Source organism: Microcaecilia unicolor, chromosome 2, assembly GCF_901765095.1.
Source record: "Microcaecilia unicolor chromosome 2, aMicUni1.1, whole genome shotgun sequence".
NCBI classification, from domain to species: domain Eukaryota; kingdom Metazoa; phylum Chordata; class Amphibia; order Gymnophiona; family Siphonopidae; genus Microcaecilia; species Microcaecilia unicolor.
The window spans coordinates 232,201,983-232,217,902 of NC_044032.1; the positions used below are offsets into that span (position 1 = coordinate 232,201,983).

Here is a 15,920-nt window from a genome sequence, read left to right on the forward strand (position 1 = left end):
GACACCAATGGGTAAAAAGATGCATGCATATAAAGCAAGCTGCTTCTAGAAAATTAGAATTCTGGGGAGAATCTCTATGCTAGGAGCTCCATCGGTGACATCATTATTCAGTCAGAATATCACATCCTACTTGTCCTCAGAGAATACGTATATCCGAGAGGAGAGACGGGATGATATGATACAAACATTAAATACTTGAAAGGGAAGATATAGAACTAGAAGACATAAATGAAACAAGGAGATAAGCTTAAAAGAAATATTCCCCTCCGAAGGGACACCACCTTGTAGTGGTGGAGGGGCTTCTGTGCTTCAATGACTCAGAGGACTATGCTGAAGGGTTACCCATATCAGACAGGCCTCTGAGGAGAAACCAGACAAAGAGTGTCCCAAACTGGGAGAGTGGTAAGATGGCGACCTGAAGTTCGTATGCCCAACGGCCCAGCTGCCCTCTGAAGTTTCGTCTTCTTTACGTAAATTTCCTCTCTGCAATTGCAGTTACCTTAACTGAGAGGAAGGGGACAACCGGCGGTCAGCCACCGATGGCCAGCGTTTTGTCCCCTGAGCAGCAAGTGCGGGACTGCTGCACAACGAACTGCCCACAGTTGAAACGGTTGGCGAGTCCTTTGATTAGTGCCGGCGAAGGAGCGTCGACACTCTTGGACCTGGGAAAAACAACTCCATCGCTCCCGAATTATTCAACCGCCATCTCCAAAGGAGTGGAGGCGTGAGTTAGAGGCATATGCTGAAATGGAGGACGTTTACAGCAGAACCTGAATCGGCGGAACCACTAAACACCTAAGAGAAATCAACTTGGAGTTTTTGGCTCCCGTGGAGGATACATTGAATACCATCTGGAAGGCGCTTCAGGACCTAATGGTGGCAGTCAATAATTTTGTTTCAGATATAATTTTATTAGAGAGTTACATGGACAATTTAACTGAACCCTTTGAGAGTGAAAATTTGATATAACAAATGATTCTACATGAGCAAGAAGTGGTTATGATTTTGAAAATGATAATAGACCAGAAACTTTGAATAATAAAATGAATATTATTATAGATGATTAATATCGAGATTATTGTTTTTCCCAGACTTCCGGGTATGACTCCTAAAGCTTTCCTCAGAAATATTTCCTCAATTATTACTTTAAAAGGAGTGAAGCCTGTGAAAACTGGGATTACTTTAATCAGTGGGATTTGAATTAGAGACTTAAGTATATGTATTGTTAAATAAAGTCTGGTTTTTAAAAGAGAAAGAAATAATATATCTGATTACATTCTAACTAATATTGTATGTTTTCAATGAAGTGACTTGAATATACACCGTATTAGCCTTGAAGAAGCCAACCAGATGATCAATGTAAAGTAATGAATTAGATAACTAATATCTGGGGATAATCAGGTTAATACCACATTTTTTTTCCTGTTCTCCTCACTCAGAGGGTAAAGATGCCCCATCGCCCTGGCAACTTTCAAGGGCCCCTCAGGGTCAGCCCATTGAGCAGAAATAAGCTCTTGGATGGAGTCATGAAGCTCTTGGATGGAGTCATGCAAAGGAAAGGCACGAGCAGGCTTCTTAGTACTCGCCATCCTCGGATTGCCAGAGGAGGCCTCGCCTTCAACAGGGTCATCAATAGAGAGGGCCTGTAAGGCATCAGAGATAAGTGCTGGCAGCTCATCGCGGTGGAAAATCCGAACCGCAGTGGGATCATCCAGATCCAGTGGCAAACTGGCTCCTTCCTCTGGCTCTTCAGACCACGAAGGCCTGCCAGATCCCTCAGAGTCCCCACAGCCCGACCACGGGGGGGAAAAGGGGGGAGCGCCACTCTCCGACGGGAATTTACCCGTCTATGCTTAGCGTGCATCCAACGATCAGGGGCATCCACGTCTGGCATCAGCCCCGGCCCATCATCAGTCGGAGGGGAACCAGGTAGCAACGCAGTGTCAGACACCTGCGGCAGAGCTCTTTTCAGCATGAAAGGCTTTATGTAAAATAAGCACAAACTCGGGGGAGAAAAACTCACCCTGACCTCCCGTCTCCGAATTAGGAGCCACGGGGAATGGAGCTCCTCTGGTAGCCTCGGCCCGAGGCACCCCTCTGCCCTCATACTCCTCTGCAACCGTGGGGGTCGAGCCATGCGGTGCTTCCAAGATGGCGCCCGCTGCCAGCTCCATCGAGCAGGAAGAATCATCGTTCTCCATGCTCATACTGGCTCTACCATCTAAACATCACGTTTTACAGAGCCCCGCTGCTGATCTGCGCTTGCCACAACGGGAACAGCACTTAACTCCCTCAGCAGCCATTGCTGAAAAATGGCGGAATAAAATTCAAAATGGCAGCTTCGCGCCAAAATCACCCCAATCGGAACACCGTCCGCGGGCCCTCCCCGGAGGAGCTGAGTACCGCTCTTACCTCAAAGAACCGAGTCCATGAGCTCCGGTCACGCTGCACAGTCAGGAAACGCCTCAGAAATAGCAGCGCTTAAAAGCGTTTTTTTTTTTTTTTGTAACGCTATGAGGAAAGTTGGAGGCAAACAGCTACAGAGGCACTCCGGAGGCAGAAGAGGGTGGGAAAGGCAGGGAAAGGGCGAACCTATGTGCCTTTAAAGTGAGCTCCACTTAGCCACAACACCCCTGCTACAACTGACAAAAGCACAGGAGCCACCCCAGGCAGAATCTGCAAGGAGCTGAACAAGCTGCGTCCAAAACTGCTGGGAGACAGAGAAATACTGAGAGGCAGATGGAGCTAGCCGTCCTAGAGGCACTATGGTTTTCAGTGTTCTCTATCTCCCCCTGCTGGTAGGTGGACACAACCCATTCGTAATGGATTCATCTGCTGCTGATGACAAGGAATGTTAATATATTTATGCTGAACTATTATTTTATGATATTGCTGTACATTATCTGCTTTGTATTCTAATTCTAAACCACTGAAGGACCTTGCAGTTGAAAATGGTATATCTAATTAGACAGATGGACAGATAAAGGTGCTAGGGAGGCTAAGGACCTATTCAGTGAGGTTAGGCCACCAGCATGACCATGGTTTCATTCCTTGGCCATATATTTCCATTCTCATTTGCTATACCACTCAAAACTTAAAAGCAGTGCTAAACGATGTAAAGGCTAAACATATAATGGAAAGGAACTAAAATATCATAGAAAAGTTATGCAAGCATCCAGAGACATTAAAGAAACTGGAAGGGAGAAAAGGGAAGGAAGGAGAATAAAACTTCAAAACAGGAATAAGGGAAAATTATGTCTTTACTTGATCATTTTCTTTCCTATAACGACAGCAAATTAATTCAGAGACTTGTGGGTTGTGACTATCTACCAGCAGGTGGAGAGCACTGAACTTTGTCTTATAGGTTGGTATGCTCCTTGGTTAATCAGTATTTCTCATAACAAAGCAAAAGGAATAAAGAATCATAATAGATCCTCTTCCTCACAGAGGAGCAACATGAACAGTAGAAAACAGCAAAACAACTCCAAAATGAGCCGTTACCCTAAACAAAGAAATAAACAAACCATGAGAACACAGAACTGAAGAAGGGTGAAGTCTGGATGCATCTGCTGCAGTTAAAGGAAAGAAAATCATCATCAGGTAAGACAATTTCTCCCTCCTTAGCACCTGCAGAGGAATCCAGAGACCTGTGGGATGTAGCAAAGCAGTCCTCACATAGAGTGGGAATTCGAAACTCCCACGGACAGCACCAAATAGCCAAAAGAAGAGTCTGCTCAAGCCATAACATCCAGATGAAAATGCTTGGGAAAAGGATGCAATGAGGACCAAGCAGTTTCTTTGCATACTCAGAGGGAAAAGAAATTTTGTGATTCCGCCCAAGGCATCGCTAGGGCCCTAGCAGACCATACTCAAAGAGAAGCCAGCAGCTGCTTACTGCAAAGAAGGTATGCAGAGGCAATAGTAGCCCTAATCCAGCGAGAAATAGTCACCTTAGATGCTACGTGACCCCAATTCAGGCCCAGAAAGAGAACAAAAAAGATGATCGGACCGCCTGAGAACATTGGTAGCTTGCAAATACTGGAGAAGCACTCGAAAAGCATCAAGGCAATGGAGCAAGTGAAAATCCATCTTGCAATCCCCTTCCTTAAGAGGGGGCAGAAAAAGAGGCTGGCTAATATAAAAAGCCAAAACCACCCTGGGAAGACAAGAAGGAAAGGTACAAATAGTCACTTCTGAATCTAAGAAAGTAAAGAACAGATTTCTGCCCGACCACGGTTGTAACAAACTCCACAAGCCAAGGCAACAACCACTAAAAAAAGAGATTTGAGAGGAAGATCCTTCAAAGTAGCCTGCTTCAGAGGTTCAAAAGGAGCATTTTTAAATTTAATTTTATTAAGAGCCCGCAGAACCACAATAAGGTTCCACTCAGAACAAGGACAATGAAGAGGAGGCCTAAGACAACAAGCCTCTTTCAAAAAATGAACCATATCTGAATGAGAAGTGAATGAGGAATCCGGAATCTAACCCCAAAACAGGCATGAGTTGCCACCTAAACCTTAAAGAGTTGTAAGCAAGCCCTTGGTAAGACCAATCTGCAAGAAGGCTAATGTGTGGCAAAGAGGCCCGAAACAGAGACCATGCTCATTCGGAGAACCACGCTTCAAAATTCACCAGACGCGAGCATACACAGCTAAAGCTGAGCATTTTCTTGCCAGAAGTAAAGTCACAATGATATCGTTAGCATATCCTTTCCTTCCCAATTTCGGCCTCTCGAGACCCAGGCCATAAGACCACAACGGGAGGGATCCTCCATCCGAATGGAACCCTGACGGAGGAGTCCGTGACTCAGGAAGGCAACAGTTACCTACCAGACTTCGAATCAAGCCCACATGCCCCGGCCTCCTGGGCCAATCCGGAGCAAACCGAATAACCAACCCCCGACAACGGACTGTGAAGAACTCGTCCTATAAAGGCCACGGCGGGAACACAAAGCAGGGCAGACTCTGGCCAAGGCTGAAGAAGGGCATCTATGCCTTCTGAACTGACCTCTGTCATCTGCTGAAGAACCTGGAAACTGACAGTGTAACGTGTCACCATGAGATCTGTTAAGAGAATGCCCTAACTCCGAGTTACCAGCTGGAAGGTGTTCAGCTCCATGTTCCATTCCTTTGGGTTCAAGGAGGCCCTGCTGCGAAACCTGCTTGACCATTGAGAGTTTCCACTAGGTGGGAGGCTGAAAGTTGCAGCAAATGCCTTCCACCCAGTGAATAGAAGGCACGATTTCCGTTGCCAGAGAGCGAGTACATTCCTGCCTGTTGATGGAATCCTCTGCCATCATGTTGACTAAGAGAACCCAAGCCAGTTTGCCCTCCAGAATAGATTGAAAGGTTTGAAGAGCGACGTGCAGTGCTCTGAGCCTACACCAACTGGACTGTCACAGTGCTACTGTGTGGCTCTGTAGACCTCGAGCAGGTGTTGAAGACAGTGGGCTCCCTAACCTGTCAGGCTGGTATCTGTGACTACAGCTATCCAAGAGGAGACACCAGAGACACCCCTTGGAGGAGCTTGTTTGGTTGAAGCCACCCTGACCTACTGCACTTCCCAGAGGTCCCCACATGAAATGCTAATGGCAGCCTGAGAAACTGGCGACCACCAGCACAAGAAAGACAACTGGAGATTAGCTAAAAGGTTTTGTGGCAGGGACAGGAGTGGGGAGGTAGGGCAGTCCCAAATATATTATTGTGTGGAACAACTTAGGCAATTATGAGATTGGAGGGGTCTCCAAACAAGGGGCATATAGTACTTGAACAGGAACACTTTCTCTCTTTTACCCCTGCATTGTTATTGTGGCTATCCCGGATGCTTTTGGAATACAAAAGAAAGCTCATCAATCCTTTTATGTGACATCTTCTGGGATTATGGGAGCAGGTAAAGAGGAAGTTCAGAATTACGACTCAGAGCTCATCCTTGGCTCCATTTCGATATGAACCAGGCTTTCAGGTGGGGCACAATAGTGGGGTATTTCTTCGGTGAGAGAAGAAGAGTCTTACATACTTTCGCCAACTGTTAGATATGGGAGAGCTTATTCCTTTTGAAGTTTTAAAAAAATACGAGTTACAAGCTGGGGATGTGTTCTCCTATTTGCAGGCCAAACATTATATGACGAGACAGGTGTGGCTTTCCTCTGACCCAGATGATACTGAGCATTTTGAAAATTTGTGGCAGGGTATGGCAACCTGGCCTAGACCTCTTTCTCTGTTTTATATATTTTTTTCATGGCTGGTCTTTTAAAACATGTGGGTTCATGGATCCATAGGATCAGATTTGCGTATGGAAATCACCTAGAATAAATGGAACAAGTGTTTAAGGAAGTTCAAAAATCTTCCATTTGTATGCTGATTAAGGAAAATGCATATAAGGTGATAACTTGTTGGTATTATATGCCTGAAAAATTAAAAGCAATGTATGCTAGAGGTGTTTACGGGTCAAGGGCACCTTTTTTCATATTTGGTGGCAATGGTGGTAATGTGGTCTTATTCAACAAAATTAGACTCTAGTGGTTCAGGGATTGACCTGAATCTTGAGTAAACCATTTCCGCTAACCCCTAGGGCTTGCTTGTTGGGTCTGAATAATACCGCGGGCTTCCGCTGGCAGGTTCGCCTAAAGCGGGTCTATCTTGCGACAGTGAAGGGGAGTCATTGCAACCCACTGGAAACTGACTTCTGGACTACTGAATGGAATGGCTGACGCGAGGTGGCCCACCTATGAGAGTTGGCCATCTTGACTGATGATCCGACTATGGTGGTGTGGACGCATTTCTGTTCCCTGTTTAAAACCACTCAGTTAAGGGCTGGGTGGGGGGAGGTTAGGTATGGGTAGACGGGAACATTTGGTGGGATGTGAGTTATAGGGGGGGATAGGAAGGGGGTAGGGCCCAATTGTTACCGTTCAAACAACAATCTAATCTGTTTAAATTGTTTTCCAAATCCAAAAACTCCTCAATAATATTTATTGAGAAAACAAAAACAAAACACAAGACAGATGAAGCAGATGCATATGAGCTCTGGCCAAGACACCACCAAGCATTTAGCACCCTGAACATAATCTCAAGCACAGGGATTTGGAATTCACAACAAGCAGTGGAATTGCTCTTGAAACTTGTTGTCCTCTACGTTTTGAGAAAGATACTTGGCCGCAGGTCATATTAAATCATACTCCCGGATATTCCACCTACGTGTTGGGACCAAGATGACTCTTGTGCAGATTGACAACCCAGCCTCGAGGACTGCAAAAGCGCCATGACCTGTGTAGTCACTTGACAACTCGCCTACTCTAACGGGCCCTAAGTAGCCAGTCATCCAGAAAGGATGCACTCCGATTCTCTCATTTCTCAGGAAGGAAGTTACCACCACCAAAACTTTAGAAAGGTTCTGGGCACTGTAGCTAACCTAACCACATCAACATGAAACTGAAAGAGATGCCCTAACTTGCAAGGTGAAGAATATGCCAGTGTGGGGGCTAAAGGGGAAGTAGCAAGTAGGCCACCTTGAGGTCCAGAACTGCCGGATACATCCCCAGAAGCACCGCTCCAGGAACAGGTCTGCTGAAAGGGAGGGGGAAATCTGATTCTAGATGGGGCCTGCTTCAGTGAGGGTTGAGTGTTATGCCTTACTACCAGCAAGAAATGTATTTTGTTTTATTATTTAATTATTTGTCTGGGTGAATTGAAAGAGGAGAGAGGATTCTAACTGCTAATTTGTCCTGGAAGGCACAGTATGTGTGGCAGCAATGTATCCATTTTTGTGCTGAAGGGGACACCACCTGTAAAATGATCAATGATCACTGAGAAGAAAAAGGCAGTCAGATTGAATGAGCCACATGTAAACACTAGAAAAATAATCCAGTACCCCTGCTCAGATGTTGGCTCTGAAACCACGCAGTGTGCCATCAGCATGCCCCACCCTGGCAGATACACACTGGCCTGACTGCCCCAGCCTACCTAGGCCTGGGTGTGTCTAGAGGGAAATTCTCTACTGTGTACATTACAATAGCAATAGTCCCCGTCAAAGGGCATGAAGCTAGCCAGGCCAATTGAATTATTATTGTCATTATTATCTGGGATATGTGCTTCTGAAGGGAGCACTTTTAGAAGCAAGGCCACGCAGGACCGAGCCAAAGCCAAAACACAGTAGCATAAGAAGTCTGACTGAGGGCCGCGGAGCCAAGTTCTGAGCTCAACCAAATATGGTCCTGAGACTGTGACCTGGGAGCAGCCGTTAGGCTCGACCATGCTGTGTAGCCATGGCCAGCAGAGTGGGGAGCTAGGCCAGGAACAGGAGCAGGTCAAGAAGACCCCAATGTCCCATCCTGCACATCCTTCAAGGCCATTCCACCCTCCCCCAGCAGGATATCCTGAAAACCTGACTGGCTGGGATGCCTCCAGGACCAGGTTTGGGAAACACTGGTTTTAACTGATAAACACCAACAAAACACCCCAATGCAAAAAACTAAAATAAAATAGGTGCTTACCAGATAAAAATCGAAGAAGAAAAAAACATTTCTCTTAGTATTTCTTCACCCCCCACCCCTCCACTGGTGTGTATTGTACCCTCCATTCATTTTTGTACTGACAACTTTTAATGACACAACATGCATAACCAGCAACAGCACCACTGGTGTGAAAACACCAATAAGAAAATTTTTGTAACCTTAAAAAAACGAATTAGATGGAAAATAAAACTAAATTACAATCAGTGAAAGAACAGTAGAGAAGAGCCTGATATTAATGAAAATATTTGCAACAATTTGCTAAAGAAAAGATGTTTTTAGAACCATTAAATGTCTTACCCCAAAAAAACTTTTGCATGAATTTCTTTGTTTGTTCTTGAAATTTCCTTCAGTGCAGTGATTTCTGCATCATACCAGAATCCTCGTTCTTCAGGAGTTTCTACGTTATAGTTAACCATTACCACATCACCCACTTTAAGTTCATTCCATTTCAAAATAGTCCTTGCTCGAGGTCGTAGGTTACTGGAATGCATTTCTACTAGACCATTTTCTGGATAACTGAAAAAATAAGCAGGATTGTTATAAATCCTAGTATCAAGGTTCTATCATGAAATAACGCTGAGGTGAACAAGAGATGCACATTTCTTAGAAAACTAGAGCAAGTGTTTAAAAAAAAAAAAACCCTAAGCAAAATTACAAGTGATCAGTTTATGTTGCCAACTACATGTTTCAATTAATAAAATATTCAGTTTGATAATTTGCAGCAGAACATTATGGGAACAAATAAGATACAAACATTGCCAGCACTGGATATAAAATAAAAAATGGCACAAAAATGACCAATATCTTCGGGCAAAATGGCAGCACTGAGTTAGCTGGTAAGGAGCTCCACTGCGAGTACTGCAAAAAAATACAGTTAAATGCAAAATGCAAGAGGAATATGCAGGTGTACCCACCTACTACTACTCTTAGATCCCTGTCTCTATTCATCTGTCAAAAACCAGAAGGAAGACAAACTCCACAGGAAAACAACACCACCAAACAGGGGTGGAGTAACAATACAAAAGAGGAATGTGCAAATCCAAACAGCCTTTATTGAGACCCGACATGGTCACAGTCACTGTGTTTCTGCGTCAGGAACACAACACTGCCACCTATCCCATGGCTTTTTAATTTTCTCAGCAATCTCTCGTGAGGGACTTTGTCAAAATCTTTCTAAAATGTTATATATACTACATCAACTGACTCACCTTTATCCACGCCATCAAAATAATGTAGCAAATTAGTGAGGTAAAAGATTTCTCTTGGCTGAATCCACATCAACTGTCACATTAAACCATGTTTATCTATGCATGCAATAATTTTGTTCATTAGATTAGTTTCTACCATTACGCCCAACAACAACATCAGGCTTATCAGTTTGTAGCTTTATCACCCTCAGGAACCCTTTTTAAAGCAATTGGAAAGGTTCCATAAATGATTTTAATGACAGGTAATATATTACCAAAAGTAGACCAGCAATTTCATTTTTTAGCTCTTTCAGTACACTAGGTTGTAAACTATCCAGTTCTGGAGATTTGCTGCTCTTTAGTTTTTTTTCCATATCGTCACCCTTAAATACCATTTCTGACACAGGTAAACTCCCTTTTATCTTCCCTCAGTAAAGACTGGAGCAAAACATGCATTTAGCTTCTCCACTCTGGATTTGTCCTCCCTGAGTGTACCTATTACTCCTTGATGATCTAACAGTCCAAGAGGGGCATAATTGAACGAAAACGTCTATCTCCATGGGCGTTTATCTCCGAGAACGGGTCCGTGAAGGGGCGGACCGAACCATATTTTCGAAAAAAATAGACGTCCATGTTTATTCGACAATTTGTGAGCTGGGCGTTTTTGTTTTTCAGTGATAATGGAAAATGAAAGCGCCCAGCTCAAAAACGAATAAATCCAAGGCATTTGTTCGTGGGAGGGGTCAGGATCGTAGTGCACTGGTCCCCCTCACATGCCAGGACACCAACAAGGCACCCTAGGGGCACTTTTACGAAAACAAAAAAAGGTAAAGAGCTCCCAGGTGCATAGCACCCTTCCCTTGTGTGTTGAGCCCCCCAAATCCCCCTCAAAACCACTGCCCACAAGTCTACACCATTACTATAGCCCTAAGGATGAAGGGGGGCACCTACATGTGGGTACAGTGGGTTGGGGGGTTTGGACGACTAAGCATTAAGCAGCACAATTGTAACAGGTAGGGGGGGGATGGGCCTGGGTCCACCTGCCTGAAGTCCACTGCACCCCCTAACAACTGCTCCAGGGACCTGCATACTGCTGCCAGGGAGGTAGGTATGACATTTGAGGGTGAAAATAAAAGTTGTGAAACATTTTTTGTGGTGGGAGGGGGTTAGTGACCACTGGGGGAGTCAGGGGAGGTCATCCCCGATTCCCTCTGGGGGTAATCTGGTCATTTAGGGCACTTTTTGGGGCCTTATTCGTGAAAAAAACAGGGTCCAGGAAAAGTGCCCTAAATTCTAGCTACAAACACATACTTTTTTTCCATTATCGGCGAAAGGCGCCCATCTCTCCTCGGCCGATAACCACGCCCCAGTTCCACCTTCGCCACACCTCCGACACGCCCCCGTCAACTTTGCACGCTTCTGCGATGGAGTGCAGTTGAAAACGTCCAAAATCGGCTTTCCATTATACCGATTTATTCGTTTTTGTGAGATAAACGTCTATCTCCCGATTTGGGTCAAAATCTAGGCGTTTTTCTCTTTCAATTATAAGGTGGCAAGTAACTCCCTCACAGGCTTTCTCTTCTAACGTACCTGAAAATGTTTTTGCTATGAGCTTTTGCCTCTATAACAGTTTTTTCCCTTATAGCCTTCTTTATCGATACCTTGCATTTAACTTTCCAGTGCTTATGCTGCTTCCTGTTTTAAGAAAGATGTTCTTTTGGCTCTAATAGATTCCTTCACCTCACTTTTTAACAATGCTTTTGGCCTTCCTTCTACCCTTTTTGATAACTACTACTATTACTACTACTTGACATTTCTAAAGCGCTACTAGGGTTACGCAGTGCTGTACAATTTAACATAGAAGGACAGTCCCTGCTCAAAGGAGATAACACAGAATACATCTGGGTCTGGGGCTTCCAAGATAGTATTTTTAAACATCTATGCCTGATTTAAACTCTTGACTTTTGTAGCTGCTCCTTTTAGCTTTTTTTTTTCTTTTTAATACTGTTGCAGATTTCTTTAGTGTCCTCCCTCCAGTTATTACCTCAAATGTGATATTATGATCGATATGTGAAGCAGCCTCAAATCTGTTAAATCTCTCAGCAAGTCCTGCATTCCACTAAGAACTAGATCTAAAATAGTTCCTTCTCTTCTTGCTTCCTATACCAGCTGTTCCATTAAATATTTATTCCACCTAGGAACTTCACATCCCTAACATTTTCTGACATGACATTTACCCAGTCAATATTGGGGTAACTGACACCACTAATTCTGGGAACTGAGCAAAACAAAAACTAGAAAATAAAAAAAAAAATTGTTCTATTGTAGGATAATTGTGACAAAATATAAACTTCAAAATAGTGAAAAAAAAAAATCTCAAAACCAACTGGATATCAACCTTGCAATCATGTTTATCCTCTTGACAAGTTGGCCATTCGCAGCCACCAACCGAGATCTCAACGCACCAGTGCAGGCAATGGAAACTTGACATCCAAGGAGTCCATCTGAGAGACTGTTGGAGATGCCTCATGTGAGCTCTGGCCCACTAGATCGCCTGTATGGCCACTGCCATTGATCCCAGATCCTGAAGATAGTCCCAGGCACACGAACTGGCCGACTCAGCAGCTTGAAAATGTGTGGCAATGGAAAAAACACTCTGCCCTGAAGAGTGTCAAAGGGGACCCCCAGATATTCCAATGAATGCATGGGAACCAAATGCTCTTGGGCAGATTGATCACCCAACCTAAAGACTACAAGAACTGAACCACCAGAGCAGTCACCTGACAGTTCTCCTGATACAACTTTGTGCAAATCAACCAGTCGTCTAGATATGTATGAACCAGAATGCCCTGCTTGCAAAGGGCAGCCACCACTACCACCATAATCTTGGTAAATGTCCACGAAGCTGTCACCAGTCCAAACGGCATCGCACAAAACTGAAAGTGGTGCCCCGACAAAGCAAAATCGAAGGAAATGCTGGTGCATCTGCCCAATGGGAATGTGCAGATAGGCCTCCATCAAATCCAGAGCCATGAGAAACTCCCCTGAACGCATAGCCACAATGACCAATCGCGCCTCTATGCGAAATGAATAGACCCAAGAGCGCGATTGACCCATTTGAGGTCCAGAATGGGACGAGTCTTCCTTCTTGGAACCACAAAATAGATCAAATACCTGCTGGTGCCCCTCTCAAGATCCAGGCAAACTGCGCACAGATCAGCCTGTCCAGGGTGTCCCTGATCACCCGTGCCTTTACCTGCAAGTGGCGGGGAGACTATTAAAAAAGTGTCTGGCAGAGTGAGTGAACTTGAGAGCGTACCTGCTGCAAATTATCTCGAGGACTCATTGGTCCAAATTAATTTGGGCCCATATCCAAAAGAAATCTCTCAACCTTGTGCCCACTGGAATTGAAGGATGGGCCCTAATGCCTTCGTTGTGCTGGACGGCTCTGAGCTTGGGAGGCAAAACCTCTGTCCCTGCCTCCATGCCTGCTACCACAAAAGGGCTGCATACCCTGAAAGAAACGGGACATTCGGAAGCCAGAGCCTCTGCCTGCTTGGTAACAACTGGAATAATGTCTGCAACCTCTACCAGCCGCAAATTCATGGTCGAAAGATTTGGACCAATCCTCTGGAATTCAAAGCACCTTAGACTTTCCCAAACTCTTTACCAGCTTATCCAACACATCTCTAAACAACAACCATCTAAAGTGAAATTTACTCAGCTTGGACTTAGAAGCCGCATCTGCCGACCAGCCCTGAAAGCAGAGAAGCCTACAAGCTGCCACACGTAACCCCATAGACTTAGCAGATGCCCGAAGCAAGTCATAAAGAGCATCAGATAAGAAAGCTGATCCCATTTCAATCTTAGCCACCTCTCAATCCACTAGGGAAAAATCATCCGAGTCCCTATCCAATACCCTCTCAGACCACCAGAGATGGCCGCCTGCACTGCCAAGGCCGAAACATCAAATCGTGCTTCAAGAGTGTCTCCATACAACGATCTCAAGGGTCTCTGAGAGCCGTGCCACCTTCTACTGGCACTATTGTCGTCTTGGTCAAAGCAGAAACCACTGAGTCTACCACTGGAGGTTTGAACAATTCCTTATCCTGCTCTAGTACAGGATAAATCCTAATCGTGGACTGAGCCAACCAGAAAGGAGTATCTGGAACGTCCCCACTGCACTTGGACAGTGTCCTTTATGTCCTTAAGCATAGAAAAGGATCTGTCAGATCTACAAATCCCCTTAACCAAGGGATCCACTCTGCGCTCCACCGGAGCCTTCTGCTCCTCTTCAAAGTTTAGAGTTGAAGATACCAAATCAATAAAGTCTTGTAAATCATCCTTATGAAAGACCCTCATCACAGAAGGGTCATCCCCAGGAGGCAACTCATCTGGAGAAGGAAATCTGTACTCTTCTCCCCCAAACTCCCCAACTCCAAATTCCTGATCACCTGAGTGCCAGTACCCAGATGAAGAAGTACGAATCTTCCTTGGAAGTATTACCACCAGTTTATTCCTGAGTTTGCTGAGACAGCAGAACCGCTAACCCCCGTCTCCTGCAGAAGGCAGCCCCCCGAGAAGATACACTGGATAGAAGAGTTGGATGTTGCCTTCCAAGCTCTGAAGACAGCTATTTGCGCAGAACCGGTGTTAGTCAGCCCGGATTTTAACCAACCCTTTATCGTACAGACTGATGCCTCAGAGGTTGAGCTGGGAGCTGATCTAGCCCAGGAAGTGAATAGGGAAGACCACCCAGTGGCATCCATTAGCCGGAAATTGTTCCCAAGAGAACAGAACTATGCAGTGATTGAAACGGAGGCCCTAGCTGTCAAGTGGGCCCTGGAAACCATCCAGTGCTATCTGTTGGGGCGACACTTCCTGTTGGTCATTGACCCCTAACCTCTTCAATGGATAGTTCAACATAAAGATTCCAATACATGTGTAATGCACTAGTTCCTTAGCCTTCACAGCCCTTTAGCTATTGGATGAGACACCAGGCGGGCCGAGAACATGCAAATGCAGACTTTTTGTCCTGGGAGGTGGACCCTGATATGGCAGGTGCTCAACCTGGTACAGTTGAGCTGAGGGGGAGCATAAGTGAGGGGGGTTATAGAACTCTGCCCCTCACCCTTAAGAAAAGACCCTTAGAAAGCTTGAACAACCTTAAGAGCACTAGTCCCACCCAGGAGATAGTGAGCCAAGAGGAGGGTTGGAGCCTAAAACCAGAAAATATATAAGGCAGGGCTTACCTGAGGTTTAGGAGGCCCAGGAAGGGAAACGTGAATGTCCACTGTAGTGCCCATTCCATAATTGTAACCTGGCTTAGGTAAGCCATTATTTCTATTGATTTGAACTGTGCAAGGTTTGCTTTGAGGTCTGGCTAGAGCTGCTGCCAGAGGCTTGCCTAAGACCCTGTATGCTAAACCGCAGAGGGCTTTCCACCCTATGTCTCAGAACCTGCGAAGGAACAGACCCAAGAATCCCATTAAATAATAATCCCATTATTTTGTTTCGTCCTTTTGTCCGGCTGTATTAATTCACTGGCCACGCCCAACCACTCACTCGGGGTGTCACAATACCTTTAAAGATAAGTCTTTGCTTGCGATTTCCTTTATGTACTACTTAGGGCAGACCAGCGAGTTCCCTCAGTTGCTGCTTATATTTTGTGGTGGTTGTATTTTTTTTCTTTGGACCTTGCCACTCTGCTCTGTGATTGCTGGTACTAACAATTGGTGGAGGTTTTTTATGCTGTGTAAGCTTTTTCTGTACTGCTTTAGTTGACAGGTTAATCTGTGATTAAACTTTTGGTAGCCCTTAACAGTAGGTGGTGTTTTTTTTATGCTGTGTAATATTTTTTTCTCCACTGTTTTAGCTGACGAGTTAATCTGAGATTAAAATTTATGTAGCCCTTAACAGTTGGTGGAGTTTTTTTTATGATATGTAAGCTTTTTTTCTCCACTGTTTTAGTTGATGGGTTAATCTGTGATTAAAATTTCTGTAGCCCTATGATTGGAAATGATCTTCCAGGTTGGGGAGTTTACCACGGAGGCAATACCCGATTGATTATAGTATTTTTTGTGTGTGTATATACAGAGTCACTTTTTGCATAGTGAATTTGAATAGGCTACACATTATCCTACATACTAGTACAGTGTTTCCAACTTCTTCAAGCCAAGTATCCCTTAAGTTGAACACATTTCAGCTGGAGTACCCCTGAA

At 44.8% G+C, this 15,920-nt stretch overlaps 1 protein-coding gene across 4 annotated transcripts in view; it reads right to left on the reverse strand.

The window, feature by feature from the left end:
• UHRF2 (ubiquitin like with PHD and ring finger domains 2) overlaps positions 1–15,920 on the reverse strand; it is a 414,897-nt gene that overhangs the window by 291,670 nt on the left and 107,307 nt on the right. For all 4 annotated transcript variants that reach the window (XM_030193781.1, XM_030193779.1, XM_030193783.1 and 1 more), the window contains exon 4: positions 8,810–9,028. In XM_030193781.1, the coding sequence (XP_030049641.1) occupies positions 8,810–9,028 (219 nt within the window). The remainder of the gene's footprint in view (positions 1–8,809; positions 9,029–15,920) is intronic.